We start from the raw sequence: 16,468 nt of genomic DNA, 5'->3' as shown, positions 1-16,468 counted from the left end.
GGGGGGGGAACAGAGAGAAAAACGATTCCATGCAGATAAATCACTCGCACAGATCAAAAGACAAATCAGTGGCAAAGACAAAAGATGCTGACTCGCAGAGAACAATGGAGACAGGGAGACGTAGGTATCAGAGGAGCTGGCCCCTAAGATCCCCGGCTCCGCTCAATCAAAACCTGCTAACCAGGGTTTGCATACTAGGTCAAAGAAACTCTTGTTCCTGCAAGGGAGAAAGTGTGTTTAAATGATCTTGTTGAGCTATTATTTTTTTGTTGGGGGGGTGGGCTGCTGAGCTCTGAATGTTTGGTTTTGTAGAAGTACAAGTAGGATTGAGTTTCTGGCTTTCCAAACTCATCTCGTTGGTTTGATTTAATAGCTGGAGTGGGATATGCCCTGTTTTGAAAAGAAAAATGGGGAGAGAAAGAGAGACAAGGGGTACATTTGATATAGAGCATTGGAGTGAGAGAGTGTGTGTGTGTGTGTGTGTGTGTGTGTGTGTGTGTGTGTGTGTGTGTGTGTGTGTGAGCATGTAGTTGGGAACACAACACATTGGCTTTTCTGTGCTGTTTGATGTATGCGTTCGGCCTGGCTTTTCTACAGTTCTGCATCTAAGACGAGAAGTCCTCCTGTCCCCACACAGCCCTTCACGCATCGCGGCCCCCGGTCTTCTATTAACTTTTTCAATACGAGCAATAAATAAATATATGGAATCCACAACTCTTTATCATCCAGTCATCACTTTGGAGAAAGCCAAGGTGTCACAGAGAAAAGAGCCCCTTTGGGACGTATAACGTGTAGGAGACAAGAACCAGCGGCGGCCCTCGCCAATATTACCTTTTGATCAGGGCTGCTTCCCGGATATCAGAGGAAGCAACACATCACTTTTACGGCTCTGTTTAAAAAAACAATCCTCAAAAAGGAAAAGGGTCATGTGAAAAGCACCTTGTGATTTTGCTTTGAAGCATGTTTTATAATGTAGAAAAGGAGCAAATCATGTTCAAAAAACACAGTTCACCGTGCACCACTGACAGTCGCTATTTGATCCCCTCCTCCGAGATCCATGTACGATAACGCATCAATTTAGATTAAGGTGATATGAAAGAGAAATGTAAAGTAGGTTTCAAGGGGGGGAGGAGCCGATGCATTTCGAGATGAATAAAATTATGTTAAAATGAACATGTTGAGCTTCTTTAACACAGTCTCAATTGACCTGTGAAGTGTGCTTAACAAGAAAAATATTTCAAATTGAAGTATTTTGGGACTGGCTAGATCGTAATAGCCGCCCCATAAAATTTGCTGAACTCATCGAAAAAAATGTCACATATGGGTCTTGACATCAGGCTTTATTCAAATATCAGGAGAGGATAAGGATCTCCTGATAAGGTCAAAGGATTTACCTAATAGATTTGGATAAATGGTTAGGTGTCACAAAGAGGGAGGGCGGATAGGGGGAAGCATTAAAACATGACCATTAAACCTATAGCTGGGCCCTAGCCCTCTGTCAAACTAACCCACACGTTCCACACTCCGCAGTCGCTATCTTAGTCCAAACAAGTGTGATTTGATACCGCTGTTCTGGCCCATGGAAAACGGAGGGAAAAAACAAGCCCACTGCCACAACAAAGACAGGAAATTCAGCATAGATTCCTACTTCTCTCTTTTCTCCTGCCTACTCTATACCTAACAATGCTGGTAATGGAGAGAGAACAGTGCCCGGGGCTGGCAGAGACACCTGCGACATATTTTCTCTCCCCCACACCACACCCCTCCCCTCCCTGCCCCGCCAACACCCCCCTCCCTCCCCCTCCCCCTCCCCCTCGACATTAAAGTCCTTCACAGAAATCAGAATTTAATAAATCACCCCAGAGCCTGACAGAGTTTATCTCCGGGGGTCGCCTCCACTGTGCAGAGACTCACAGACAGACAAAGCCCGGCCCGATAAGATGTGAAATTAAATACAGTTAGCAGTTTGAGACAAAGGAGGGAGAGTGTCACACCGAGCTTTGTACGGTGTAAACGGCTGGCTGCTGGTCGGGGCGCACACACACATATATACACACGCACGCACGCACGCACACACACACACACACACACACACACACACACAAACGCCACGGAGACGGCGGGGGTGATTCATTTCAGGTTTCCTCTCACATTTAGCCTCATTTGCATCATCCACTGTCAACATATCGCCTCTCCCAGATATGTTCAAGAGCTTTCATTAGACGTCCGGGGGATGACATCCTTTTTACCCAGATGCGCCGTTATTAATCACTAGCTCCACTCCGATGTGGACTCATCTCCATCACGGATCAAACGCTATCTTCCTGTGTTCCCTTTCATTCGCCAGACATCCCTGACACCAGCCATCACTGCGGCTAAAGGAGACTTATGGGAGCGTGTTGGGGGCTCAGACGACCTTATGAATGTGGTACATAAGCATTTAGTACTGAGAGGATATAAATGTGGAGGATTTGTTCTGACACTGGTAGGGGATCTGTTAGAGCAAACCTGGCGGGCCTAGCGCAGCGCTCATACCAACTTGTGGGATCTGAAAAAAACAATTAGCAGAGCTTGAAAAAAAAATAAACATGGAATTTGAAATTGCTTCCTTGTGTTATAAAGAAGCATGATTGCAATGCTTTTCGTATGAGTATATCAGTTTTACTCGTTTCAATTAGCTGCTGTGGTCTCCCAATTTACATCAGGATATGGCCGACCTCAGCTGTTAGAAGCTGATTTTATTTTCTTCCCCCTTCTCAGTAGTTAAGAGAAAGCACAGTCAGGTTTTTTCAGGAAGAAGCCGGTGTGGGTTGTTTAATAGGCTTAGGCTGGTCATTGGACCTGACCTTTCCCTTTAACAATACCGAGGCCGCGGGCTTCGGGCCCTGCTCTGGGAACACAATGACCCGTGGGTGAAGCCTAATCTTCTCCAAACTCCATTCTCTGTGCTGACCAGACGGCCCTTGGTCCACAGCCTCTCTGTTGCTCCAACTGATGTCTTCCTGCTGAGACAACAGTGCCAAGGAACTGTCAACAGGGCCAGGGCCTAGCATTGGCCCCGACCCCGGCCTCATGAGCTCTTCAGGGTCCACACACACAGGCACCGACACTCCTCAGAGTGGCGAGTGTGCCGCTCAGTAGAATGTCAAGAATGACAGGAATGCTGGGTGCCATCATGCATCCCGATAACGTTCTACATCTAAGAGCATGATTAGCGGTCCCTGTAGTCGGCCCGTCTATAGATGTGTGATTGAAAAAAAGGGCTGCTGCTAGGTATTGTAGTCCTGCCATTCCAGTGCGGCAGCTTGTCATTTCAAATAACCCGACCATGAACTTCCCACTCATACATATATATACATATAACCATGAAGTATAAATCATGTGGCAAAAGCCTGATTAATGCAAAACATGGATATTATATGGGTAAATTGAGGCTTTGAGACTTCAGTGTAACGTGAGTACTGATCAGAAAGTTAAGATTAAAGCTGGAGTGTGTACAGGGAGTTGGCGTTTTTTAAGATCATACTTGGTAGAAATGGAATATAATATCCATAAGTATGCTTTAATTGATGTATAATTGCTTGAAAATATTTTTTTTTATTTTATTACCTTAGAAGGAGTGTTTTATATCTATATAAAAGTATATCTATATGTATATATATGTTTTATATAGGAGCGGGCTGCGCCACCATGTTGCACCGACTTGAGGCAGTGGTGGATGATGCCAACATTAGTAACTAGCTCCTGGTACTTGAAGGCGACCATAGCTCCAGTAAATTATCCGAAAGGGAGGGGTTGGCAAGGGAGCGTTGCTTTCTGGAACTTTCACCACTAGATGACTCAAAATACACATTATGTCACACTGCACCTTTAACAGAGTGCTATTTAAAAAGTGCTGTGGACTTGAGACACTCTGAAAGGCTTTTTGGTTGATAGCATCAATTGAAATATGAATGTGCAACAGGAAATCAAACGGCACAGCTGTGTAAAAAGGTTTTTATATCTCAATGAAATAAAAGAGCAATGCTAACAGAACTGTAAATGCAGTTATGTGTACACACATACACATATTCACAGACACAATCGAGAGCCAAGATCCGGATGACTATGAATGCCCTCATAAAAAGTCCCATTGCTGTGTCAAGAACATATCAGATGAAAGAGGAAGTAAACAAATGCCGCAGAACCAAAAATTTACTCGCTGCTGCATTTGTTTTACTGTTTGTTTTTCATCTGTGCAGGCGCTGACAAGGCAGTTCATTGTTTTCCAAATGTTTCTTTTGGTTTTATTTTTTGGTGGTGCCTGCGAAAGGTTCTTCTTTTATATCTCCCATGATGCAAGTAAACTATACAAAGAGGTGTTTGATCTTCTGAAACCCTATCTGTATTTCTAGCATTGTGTCTCCGGTTCCATACTGTGGCATCTTAAAGGTCAGGAGTGAAAGGCCATTTGATAACTACAGAAGGACCTTTTAGCTTTATTACACTGCCTTTCATCTCCTTTCCTGCAGAGGTTAAAACAAAGCATTGCATCCAGTGAAAAAGAAAGGGATAAAATGGATCGCTTTGGAGCCTCAAGCCCCTTTTTCGCTCGTCACTGGGGATGGTCTGGCATCCAGTGTATACGTGGAAAACTCTAGTGGGATGTGTTTTCTGAGAGAGACAAGTCTTCTCAGGCACAATTAGCATATGTCCTCTCAACCTTCTACCTCAATGAGAACCTGAAATCCTATTGAGATATTATTACCACTCAAACAGGGCATTACACAAAACATCTAAAGCATCCACACACACATACAGGTACACGCAATCCAAATACACACACACACACACACACACACACGGATACAATCACAGCTCAATGACACCCACTTCCCACTGAATATTCCTTTCTTTTTAATGGTAACCTTGGGAGATGCGCCACACTAGCGCAACACTTAACAGCCACTAGTCGGAGAAAAATGTTTTTGATATGCTTGTGTCATTTAATCATCTGACATTCTGCCGGGGCTGTGCAGGACAATTTTGCAGGATATTAACTCCCAACTAAACCCTGGCTTGTATCATTTGAGGGGCCAGTCAAGCAGTAGTCCCAGGAGGTGTGCAGACTTCCTCCTCACAAGTCGCAGTAATCTAAGCTTGACTGGGCGCATACACACTTACACACACACACACACACACACACACAACCACACACACACACACACACACACACACAGAAAACACAAAGCTAATAGACAGGTAGAATGAACCATAAAGGAATAAAGGAAATGTAAGGCACAAATGGAGCCCTTAACTGACAGTCACAACAATAAAAAGGATGAGTGTATTTGTGATTTGGGCGATCAGGTAACAACAATAAAACAGCCAGTAATACAGGAAAGCAAGTAGTTATGGAAAATGTCCCAAGTGTGAGCCGAAGATATAATCACACAGCCAGCGAAATTACTTCCTTTTCCCTTTTTATTTCTACACCAAAGTTAGAGATTGAAGAGCATTCGTAAAAGTGTCACTTTCACGTGCTCCATTTGGACAGCTCACATTGCTTAATGGGGTAGGAAATTCATTTTTTTCTGCTGTGGAACAGACATAGTGGATGATGTGATTCTATGCAAAATATATGAAGCCATTACTAGAAAATGCATGAGTTTCAATAGTTGAAGGGGGGAAAAGTGTTTCATTGCACAGGAGGCGATCCCTATTCTTTACCAGGGCAGCGGCGTCACACAAACACACACACACAATGCTAAAGACAGCACAGACAAACTGATGAAAACCATTTTTGTTCCATCACAAAGAACTAGGTCACCCTCTCATAATTGTCAATCATGCAATAAATCTCTCTGTGGCACAAATGAATACGGCATTGGAAATGAGACAAAGCTTATTGGCATGCTATGTCAGCTTGACTCAATTCATCTTCCTTTTCACACAAGACCATTCATATGTGAAGTTGTGCGGGGTTGCCTCCCTCTCTCTCTCTGTCCCTCACACACACACACACACACACACACACACACACACACACACACACACACACACACACACACACACACACACACACACACACACACACACACACACACACACACACACACACACACACACACACACACACACACACACACACACACACACACAAATTGTCTCTGTCTGTCTCACTGAGCAAGTCACACACAATTGCACACAAGCAATCACACTCACACAAAACCCCTAATGTGAAAGTTACAGTGGGTTAATGCATGTGGACAAACCATTTCAGCAAAGGCTCCTTTATTATCATAACCATGTTTGTTTCCATAGAGAACATGTCTCACTGTATTTTCTGCTCCACTGTGGAATTACTCAAAACATACACAAGTAACGATTTTTACCACATTGCTTTAAAGGCATTTACACATGCATGGGCAGATTTTGATGACTTAGGAAAACAGTGAAAGAGATTCTTAAAGACCTTCCTGCTTCCTATCTGTATATCTTATTTCAGATGGGCTTTATCAAACCCGCTCAACTGACATGCTCATGTTATATGTCCCCTATGCCCGGTCTGAGCTTGGTAAAACCGCTTTTAGCCATAGTGCCCCTGACTCCTGGAACAGCCTACAACATACAATTAAAATAAATACACTCATAACTGTTAACCAATTTAAAATTATTATTTTGAATCAGGCCCTCTACACTTGTAACTGTTTTAATTAGGCTATTATGTCTCTCATTCAATTGATCTGAATGTTTTAAATTGTTGTTGTCTGTGTGTGTGTGTGTGTGTGTAAACTTGTTATGTATTCTCATTGTATATTGTGTATATGTACAAACTCGACGTCATTGTAAAAGAGGGTCACCCCTCAATTGATCTTTCGAGGTTAAATAAAGGAAAATGAAAATATATTTGGCTAAAGTAGGTCTAGTTTTATTTGTTATCTTTAAAGCTGTACTATGTAAGATTTTCAATTTTAAAAAGTTAATTTTACATTATTTTTCACAGGCATTTACATTCGGGCCAGAATCACGCAGGAACTCAGGAAGTAAAGTGAAAGCAAAAATGTCAGCGACAAAAATAAAAACAAAAACACGCTTTGGATAACTAATTAATTAGACATGGCAGAGCAGTTAATAAAGAGACCGATTCCTGTTACATAGTACAGCTTTAAGAAGAGGCAAGCAGAAATCTTGTTTGAAACTGAACCAAACTGACTCCTGACTTTTCTGCTAACCTCATAGCATTCCAGGTGTACAGTGGATCTGCTGAGCGGCTGATCTGATTGGCTGGGAGCATCGGCTTGACACAGCACTACGGCTCCATCCGCGGAGGTTTGTGTCACGTCTCTGAGGACCCCACTGTCACTCTTTAAGAGGAGGGTAATAATAGCCGGGCGCCACAGCAAGTGGTGGCACAGGCCATTTTAAAGAAACATCAGGGAGACGGTGACATTTGAGTCTACGAGGAGAGAAACCCAAGTGCTGCAACCAATAAAGACGCCCACAGATATTCTCACTAGGGCTTAAAGGGAGAGAGAGAGAGAGAGAGAGAGAGAGAGAGAGAGAGAGAGAGAGAGAGAGAGAGAGAGACAGGAGCAGAGGCAGAGGGTGGAAGGCAAAGAGAGAGATGTCAGTGTTAGATGAAAATGTGTTGACCTGGTGATATTGATACCCCGCTCATAACCTCTACAGGTGGGCAATGCCGTCAGGAAGCCGCTCTGCTCTGGGTGTGGCTCTATCTCTATGGATAACAGCCAAAATTGCAGACCTTATCGTTTTACAGTTCAGAGAATGAGCTGGCTTGTTGTTTACTTTGAACTGCTGACAACTGAAGTCATTCCGTTGTGAAAAATAGAGCCACTTTACAAATAATATATTTGTATACACAGCATGGAATACATATAAATATGCATTCCAATGTTAAAAATAAAATTTTTTTTTTTTTTAATTATTTTAGTTTAAGTCAATAAAAGTTATATTTTTATTTGACAGTGGCATTAAAACTAATTACTTTTTTGTTGATTATCTAATTTGCTAAATATTCAGCTAACAATGACCTTAAGATTTAGATTGAGCAGATTGAGCAAGGTTATAGTGATTTTTTTTCCTCATTTGAGAGACAGATTTGGAACAATCCGTTGATCAGCGTCCAATGCTGTTGCTAGGTCATCTAGACATGGACCTACAAGAGTATTAAATAATTAGCAATTTAACATTTGTGGACCTCTCAAATTACCATGCACTGGTTGAACAAAATGTTGTGAAAGTGTAAAGAGGCATGTCTCTGAGAAGAAACTAAATGTGAAGCATTTATCTAGACGTCAGCATTTATTTTATCATAATTGTTTACTCAGGCTGGTTTAGTTAAAACTTCAATTTAACATAATTTATTCACTTTTAAAATGCTTTTTTTACGTACACTCTAAAACTTGAATTGAACAACAGAGTCTCTGGAGCAGTTTAGTGTCTAGCCTGCTGGCACATTTTATGCACATTGTTAGTTATAATTCAATGGAACAAATTGGCTGCATAACGTGTTTTGGGTGAATTCAGACTTCACATAAATAGCTGTGGGGCCGTTTTCTTAGTTTTTCATCAGAAGGTATTGACTGAGCAGATGCTTTGAACCACCATAGAATGTGCTGCTAGTCTCAAGTGTCATTAGCTTCAGGGCTTTTCCAGCTAGCGCCAGGTAAAGATTAGATAACAATCAGCCCTTTAATAGATACTGTTGGAGGCACTGGAGCCTGTGCTGTGCCGTTCATCTGAAGCTAAACACAGAAGAGAGAGTGGAAACCCATGTCATTTCCTCCCCGATTTCTCTCTGTGATGTGCCGCTCAGCCCGGCAAGGAACACGTTTATTGTTAAATTACATGTAACTGTGGGCTCAACTAGTGTCAATGTACAGTAGGTCTATGTGTCTGTGTTTGGGCAACATATTTCTAGTGTGACGGTTTATTAAATAGGAATATATTGAAGTCATTGTGAAAATCACTTTGAAATGTTTGATTACTTCGGTATTTTGAATTTTTTGTCTTTACATCCATCTACTCTGCCATACGTAACACACAATAGCTAACTCCAAACAACATAGTCATGCTAAACCTGATACAAGATGTAATTTGAATCGCATGATTAGGGACACATATTGTCTTCATATAAAGTAGGATACAGCTGCATAGAGTGCTTCTCAACTTTCAGCAGAAAAAGAAAATAAAGGTTTGGCTCTCATAATATGATGTGCATTACTTGACTGAATTCCAAAAGTACAAAGGGCTTTTTGTTGAATGACATTCCTTTCTTAATATACTTTAATTATAAGGAGGAGTCCTTTGTATCGAGTGGAGAGCTCCAAAAACATTGACACTGAAGGAATAACATCTGCATGTTTACTCAGGAGAAGATTCATCCCTGATAGCCTCCGCCGAAATGAAGAGGGGGAGAAAAAAACAAGAGGAGGAAATTTGTGGAATCCCATCTGAGATTGCTTCCCTGATGGATTCTTTTTCCTGTCAGCTCAGACGAGAAATGAAGCCGGGGAAAATTAACTCCTGATACAGTTACGCTGAATTAGACAGAGAGTGGGGGGAGAAAAAAACCTACACACTTTTTAAGGATTCCAGCCTTGTCATTTTCAATTTTCTGCTCTTTGGACATGCTTGTATTCAGATTCCCCAACATCTATTCGCCATATCAATCCTAATTAGACAATCTGGGCCCACGAAGGATGGGAGCGGAGTTATTTGCATAATTTAATCATAAATACTCAGTGATACATATTTCCAAATGCATTTGTACAATTATCTTTTCATCCTTGGGGCAAAAGTATTAATATGATTAGGCAATAATTCTTTTAAAAAAGAGGGAAAATAGGAAACCAGCAAGTGCGCACTCTTTTTTAAACTCCAGCTTTGGGCTATATGGAAAATTAATTAATTTCTGAGGAGAATCAATTTCTCTATGTGACCATATTAGACAGAGCCAGGCAAGGGCCTGCATTCCTCCTCCAATCAGGAAATCTCATCTGCTCCCTCTAACTTATGTCAGTAGCATTTAACATCCTGGTACGAGTGCTAGTGACTTCCGCCATACTCCCTGAATGTGCTGTAATGTGAAGGAGCCCGTGAGTAAAGACAAGCAAGGGAGCTGTGACTGGGGGGAAAGAGGATAACGGAAATCAGAGTGACCCAAAATCTATTGCTGGCCTGTCAGGCAATCAGTCTCAAGAGCAAAATCATCAGTTGAAATCACAGTTAACAAATCTAGTTTAATATGCTTGATAAGTCATATTGACAGATAGATTCTAAACAGCTTAGGTCTATTGTCTATAGAAATCGAAGGTAATACCCCTTAATGGTTGGTGAACATAGTAAAGGTATGTCATTTTAATATAATGATCAACATGCACAGAACTGATGTCAATGTGTGATTTTAAACCATTTCATTTGGTAGAAGAATTAATTAGAAATCCAATTCCTGCTGTGGATCGAGTAAAGGCATGCAAATGAGATAGGAGCTTGGACAACTAATGCATCCAACAGGCAAATTAACAATACAGGCCGCTTTGCCATGCAAATAGCCTCTACATCCACAAATGGCATTAGACAGTGTAAAACAAAGCCTCTTTAACAAGTAAAATCTGTGCTTTCGACAGGCTTGGCTCAGCCTCATTTTCAGCAACAAAAACATGATCTTAAAAGAAATGGGGGAAATTTATGTTACTTTAGTCAACTGAGCTAATCTGCGGATTTTTTCTTCAAAAAATGTTTTAATTTGCACTTGTTCCAGCTGAATGACTGTGGAGTCAATAAAGCAATTCTGATTTTCAAGGAGACTATTTGTTTGCAAAGAGAAAAAAAAACACCTTCCCGCCATCTGCCAACTGCACAGTTGACTTGAGCACATGTACTGTACCTAATCAAATTTAGCAGAGCCCCACTGAAGGATTAAAAATGTAAAAAAAAAAAGAGAGAACTTGAGATGCCTTTTTTTCCCTCAATAGAGAAACAACACACACAATATGAGGGCCAATTTGACTTTCAATAAAGTACTTGAATAGATTTGGATTTTAAACCGATTTGTATACCATTCTCTCTCTCTCTCTCTCTCTCTCTCTCTCTCTCTCTCTCTTTCTAACTCTCTCTAATCAGGCATCTGTCATTCTGTTTTTGAAGTTATTATCGCCCAGGCTCCCTCTTGGATGTGGTTGCTGGGTGACGGGTATCTTAGCACCCACTCTGACTGGGAATGATTTGAATGGAATCCAGAAATCTCCCCTGAGTACCTGTAAACACATCCGTGCCTTGTAGAAAACAAATATATTATAAGAGAGAGCTCAGCGGAGGAGAGGAGGGAGAGAGACAAGCTGGCACCCTCCGTGGCAGCTCACACTGAGCGCTAAACAAAACAATTACCGTCATTTGCAAATATGTGTGTTTAGGCATAAACACTCTTGAAACGGGAACAAGAGAGGTGATAGCTCTCATAACACTCTCTGTCATATCACTATCAATTAAACGCATCTGTGAAAGAAAAAGTGGTTTTCGCTGTGACCTGTCACTTGTAACATTTCAGAGTAGTAAGATCTGCTTGACTGCAACGAGCCGGGGAAAAAAAAAATCTATTTAAGAAGGGCATGTAAGTGAAAAGCCGTCCCATTCCCAGTGGTGGGACATTGTCTGGGGCGTGTGGTTAACCTTCAAGGGTAGACAATGATTGTCAATTAACTGCTGCATTTGTGCGCCCCAGCATCGGATAGCCTGCCTCCACAAAGCAAGACCAATGAGAGATATGCGATATCCCCCCCCACCCCTCATGTTATAATAACCTTTCAGAGTTCAAGTGTCACACGGCAATAAGAACCTTTTCCATCCCACCACAGGGAAAATGAAAAGGAAAACAAGTAGCTGGAACAGAGGGCTCCTGGAGGGGCTAGAGTCATAATGTAGGGGAGATTACTGAACCTGCATCAGTGTGGGGGGGCAGGAGCCAACACTGCTAATCTGGCACAAGAGAGTCCTTAAGAAATTGAAGGGGTCAAGAATGATTATATTCCATTTATCTTAAAAGATTAACGATTATCACTTAAATACTGTGTGGCTTATTAGGCTAAATAGAACAGTTCAAACAATAACTGTAAAAGTATGTGAAAAGGATTTTTTTTCTATTATAAATTCTCATTGCAGAAATAATCACAATAGCATCAACAAAATCCTACACTACATTTCTGGACAATACCATTTTCCATTTAATTTGTTCAAAAAAGTGTTATGCAAAAGTAAGCATAGTGGGGAACAATTTCAGTTGGAGCTTGTTTGTGTCCACATCAAAACTGAAACAGCGGGATGCAGCGGTGCTCTGTGATGCTATTCACATTCACACTGTGTGCAAAATGAGAGTAGTGTTGTTTTAACACAATAGACCGTGGGAGAGAAGAAAAAAAAGCAGCATGTGAAATAGTACGACCCATTGTACAGGAGTATTATTCACTTCATTGTTACCACTCCGCCACTGTATAAAAAGAGTAGTGACACTGTAGTAATAGGGGCGAGATGAAAAGCTTAACTATCCCAGGCAGCGGGCTGTTGTTGTGTAACCTGAGCGGGGTTAACCGGCAAAGAACTGACAGCAAGTCCAGTGCAAAACGGAACGTCAACTTTGGAGAGAGAGGGGAACTCGTTTTCACCTACAGGGCAAAACCTGTGTCCTCTTCGCTCAAGACTGATCATTTTGTCAGCAAGCAATTCAATGACAACAGACAGTGTAAAGCACACACACATCCCTGCAAATAAAATCAACTCTCCTCTAAGTAACAGAAGCCTTTTTATCCAAGCGGATGCCTCACTGTTCCATGATGTAATTCTCCAAATGGGGCAGGCAGGCAGAGCGGGCAGGCCGGGGTCTGAGTGATTGATTTCAGCCCCAGCACCGGGAGTACCTGGCTGCTTTCAGAGACAATTACAGTGCTGTCCGTGTGCCCGTAATAGCCCAGCACTTTAGCGTCATTAAAGCGACGCGAGGCACTGCATTATCCTTTAACCCCATCGCTGGCCATCCCCCCATTGACAACCCGGTGAGTTCAACCACATACTCTGTCACCTGCAGCCCCACGCCAGGCTCAAGAGGAGGATCACCGCGCGGTGTGACTTTCTCTATGGAGAGGGGAGGTGTGTATAGAAGTGGGGGGGTTGTGTGCTCCCTTGATGTCTTATGTAAATGATGCCTAAGCACCCCAGTGCACAGGTGAGTTGTTGGGACGATGGCAACTGCAATGGAAATGTATGGAGCTGAAGTATATCTATAAGCGTAAAATATTGTGTGTATGTGTGACGCTTGAAGAGAAGATGAACTGGGTTTATTAATAGAATAAGAACTGTGGGCTACTCACAGTTTAGATAAATTGAACATGAGAAATTCGAATTAATAAATGTTTCATAGTTATAAAAATAATTAAAGACCTCCACAAAATGTAGTGTGAGTTATATGATTTTGCATTTATTGACCAGGCCTAATGGTGCATTTATAATGTATATGTTTATTAATACATATATTTATGGATCTTAATGTTACATACATTTTTTTTTGATTGCACAGCAATTATATGTGTGCATGTGTGTTTGAGCAATGAGCATGCATCAATAAGTCTGAATTAAGTTTAATCTCGCACTGTAAATTTTCCAAAAGGCTGTACACTTTGAAACTGAGAGATAAGCAAGTGACTCAAAGTGTTTATTGCTATTCCCCACTGATGCGAGCCTTTCCATCATATTTGCATTTCTAACTCATTTCTGGGTAGGAGATCAATATGGAATCAATCATAGTGACAGGTAAGATGGTAAATTTGACCAGGCTGAACCATTCTGTGAGACTGAGCGATACATCAAATCCAGGAGCAACAGGACAGCAAAAAATGGCTTTTAATCAAATATTGATCCTCACTTAAATCACTCCATATTTAAACATATAAAGCTCAAAATATTTGACTTTGTAAAATGGTTTAATGCATACATTTTCACATGTTTAACTCTTCTGCCTCATTGACTTTATATATTAATTTCCTACTTTAATAGCAATCAAGGATGTTTGTTTATGGCGTTTATGGCAAGTGTGTGTGACAATTATCCCTTAGGGTTCCATAAAAAAAAATGGCTTCATACAATGTATTTCAACAGGAGCCGTAAGTGTACTGTAACCTTCTTAACAAATGAACTGGCTGTCAAAACAATTAATTAAAAAAATATCTCATCTCATCTAATTATGATAATCTGGGTGTGCCTTGTTTACTTTCTGGAAATAATTATCAAGATTGGAATTGTATTGCCCCTGTGGCAAGGGCATACACTGTAGCAAGGCAAAACCTAGTTTTATTACAGAGAAAAAAAGAAAAGAAAAAGTTGAGCGAAAAAGTAAAAGTTTTTTATAAATTAGGAGGAATTATAGTAAATAAGGTTCCTAAAAGATGACTGGGCTGTTGATTATAAAATTACATTTTTGCAGTGGCAGCTCTACACCTAAAGTTTATTCAACAACCATGTGAAACTCAGCCAAGATGTAGTCTACATTATCGATTCATTTGTTCTGGGCTAGACAGGCTATCCATCATGGCACACAGCTTTGCCCTGCACGTGTTAAAAAAAACTTTCACTGAACTTTTTAACTGATGTTGCGCGCTGGCCGATTCCCATCCAACAGTAAACTACGAGCACTTTGCTTGGATGACGGCAATGCTCACACTGACGCAATCTAAAACAATTCTTTTTTTTTAAATGAATTATCACATTCAACTAATAAGTAAATCATATCGCTTGAACCACTTGTTTTATAAAAGGAAAAATGTCTCCTCCTTCCATGGTCCTGCGCCTTTACGCACGGCTGTCGCACGTAAATACATTAACCAAAAAATGCCGTAAAAAGCTCTAGTCATTTACCTCGCATTGGTGCAGTCGTTGTACAGTGTCTCGAAGTCTTTTCTGGAGATGAGTTTGCAGCGGTTGACGCCGGGCTGGATGGCGCCGAGCCCTCTGAGGATGCGGACCTGCTCCACGTTGCACACCACCGGCGTGATCTCCAGCCGCTTCAGCTTGGTGTAGACCGTGTGCAGTCCGCCGACCAGGTGCTTCAGGAACAGGTCGAACGCCTGAGGAAGGCAGATGAGCTCGGAGCCGTCCACGGTGAACGAGGCCACTTTGGCACCGCGCAACTCGACCATCTTACACTCGTTGTTTTGCGGTATGTTTTCAACAGGCGACGGGGTCGAGTAGACGGGTTTGCCGGGGGGGAGCGCCGTGGACGGGATGCCCGGGCTACCGGTGGCGAGCAGCTCCGATCTGAACAGGTTCTGCTGTCCGGGTCCGCATGGAGGGGCCAGGGACAGGGATGGAGACGGCGAGGAAGTTGTCGACGGCGGGGACGTGGTGGCGGAAGGAGTCGACATCGGAGGCGGTGGGACCAGAGTGGTCGGTGGGATCAGCGCAGCCGGTACGGCCATGGTCACCTATAGGAGGGGGAAGAGAGTCGCCCGAAGTTCAAAGTATAAAACCCAGCCTGCCCGAGACAACCCCCTATAAATGAAAGAATCCACGAGAGTTTAGCTCCTCAGATAAGTTGGAAAGTAGAAAGAGCTGCCGAAAAAAAGGCGTGCTGCTGAGTGAGGCTTTTTTGGGGGGGCCGAGCGGCGGGACAATGATCAAAGATAGGAGGAGGAATGACAGGAGGAAAATGAGCTGAAAAGTGCAGCTCCGCTCTGTGGATGAGTTGTTGTTGTCACACGGTACAGAGAGGGAGGAGCTAGGGGACAGTGGAAGCCTTTGAAGAAACGATAAATGGGGCTTGGGCAACCGCTGAAATGTTTCACGTTTTGTCAAATTGTTGCGATGATTATTCCACACAAGAGAGATCCGGTTATATTGGATCACAATCGTGTTCACATTTGCATATTTACACGCACTCACAATGTATAGGCCTAGCTGCCGTTTCAGTTAACAGTTTTTTTCTGGCTCTTACTACACTTCAACAGCCATGCCGGTTACACCTGCTATCCGACAGTATGCACGCCAACTGCAGTGATCTTAATGAGAGTGTATCACTCTAAGCACCAAAATCTTAAACAAAACAAAAAAAAATGTATCAAGTTGATGCAAAATTAGGATTTAGCAAACGTAACTTTTCTTATCTCCAGGCATGTATGATGCTATCATTTTGTAAACTTTAATTCTAATGTCATATTTGGTATATTGTCATAGTGAACTTTCCAGTATGAGTCATTGTTTAAGGTGGAACCTATCAATGAGAAAGCAAAGGTCTCATTTAATTATTCCTCTGAATAGTGTATTTACAAAGCCAAGTGGCCGTAGCATTTTGTATGAAGTGTTCACATAACACATCATGAGGCAACGGTTATTTTTGAGGGATGGAACTTCTGCATGCAAACTAAAGCAATATTTGGATTATAGTGTATACACTTGTGTAATAGCATTCATGTACAAGTTT

The 16,468-nt window shown here is 41.9% G+C and overlaps 1 protein-coding gene across 1 annotated transcript in view; it reads right to left on the bottom strand.

The window, feature by feature from the left end:
- Positions 1-15,467, bottom strand: part of dachd (dachshund d) — a gene marked incomplete at its 5' end in the record, with an annotated part of 96,911 nt that extends 81,444 nt beyond the window's left edge. Inside the window, one exon of the mRNA XM_080037588.1 lies at positions 14,908-15,467. Coding sequence (XP_079893714.1) covers positions 14,908-15,467 — 560 coding nt within the window. The remainder of the gene's footprint in view (positions 1-14,907) is intronic.
- Between the last annotated feature and the right edge of the window lie 1,001 nt (positions 15,468-16,468).

This window comes from Ammodytes marinus (assembly GCF_949987685.1).
Source record: "Ammodytes marinus genome assembly, chromosome: 12".
In the NCBI taxonomy this organism is placed as follows: Eukaryota; Metazoa; Chordata; class Actinopteri; order Uranoscopiformes; family Ammodytidae; genus Ammodytes; species Ammodytes marinus.
This window is presented reverse-complemented; position numbering and strand designations above follow the sequence as displayed.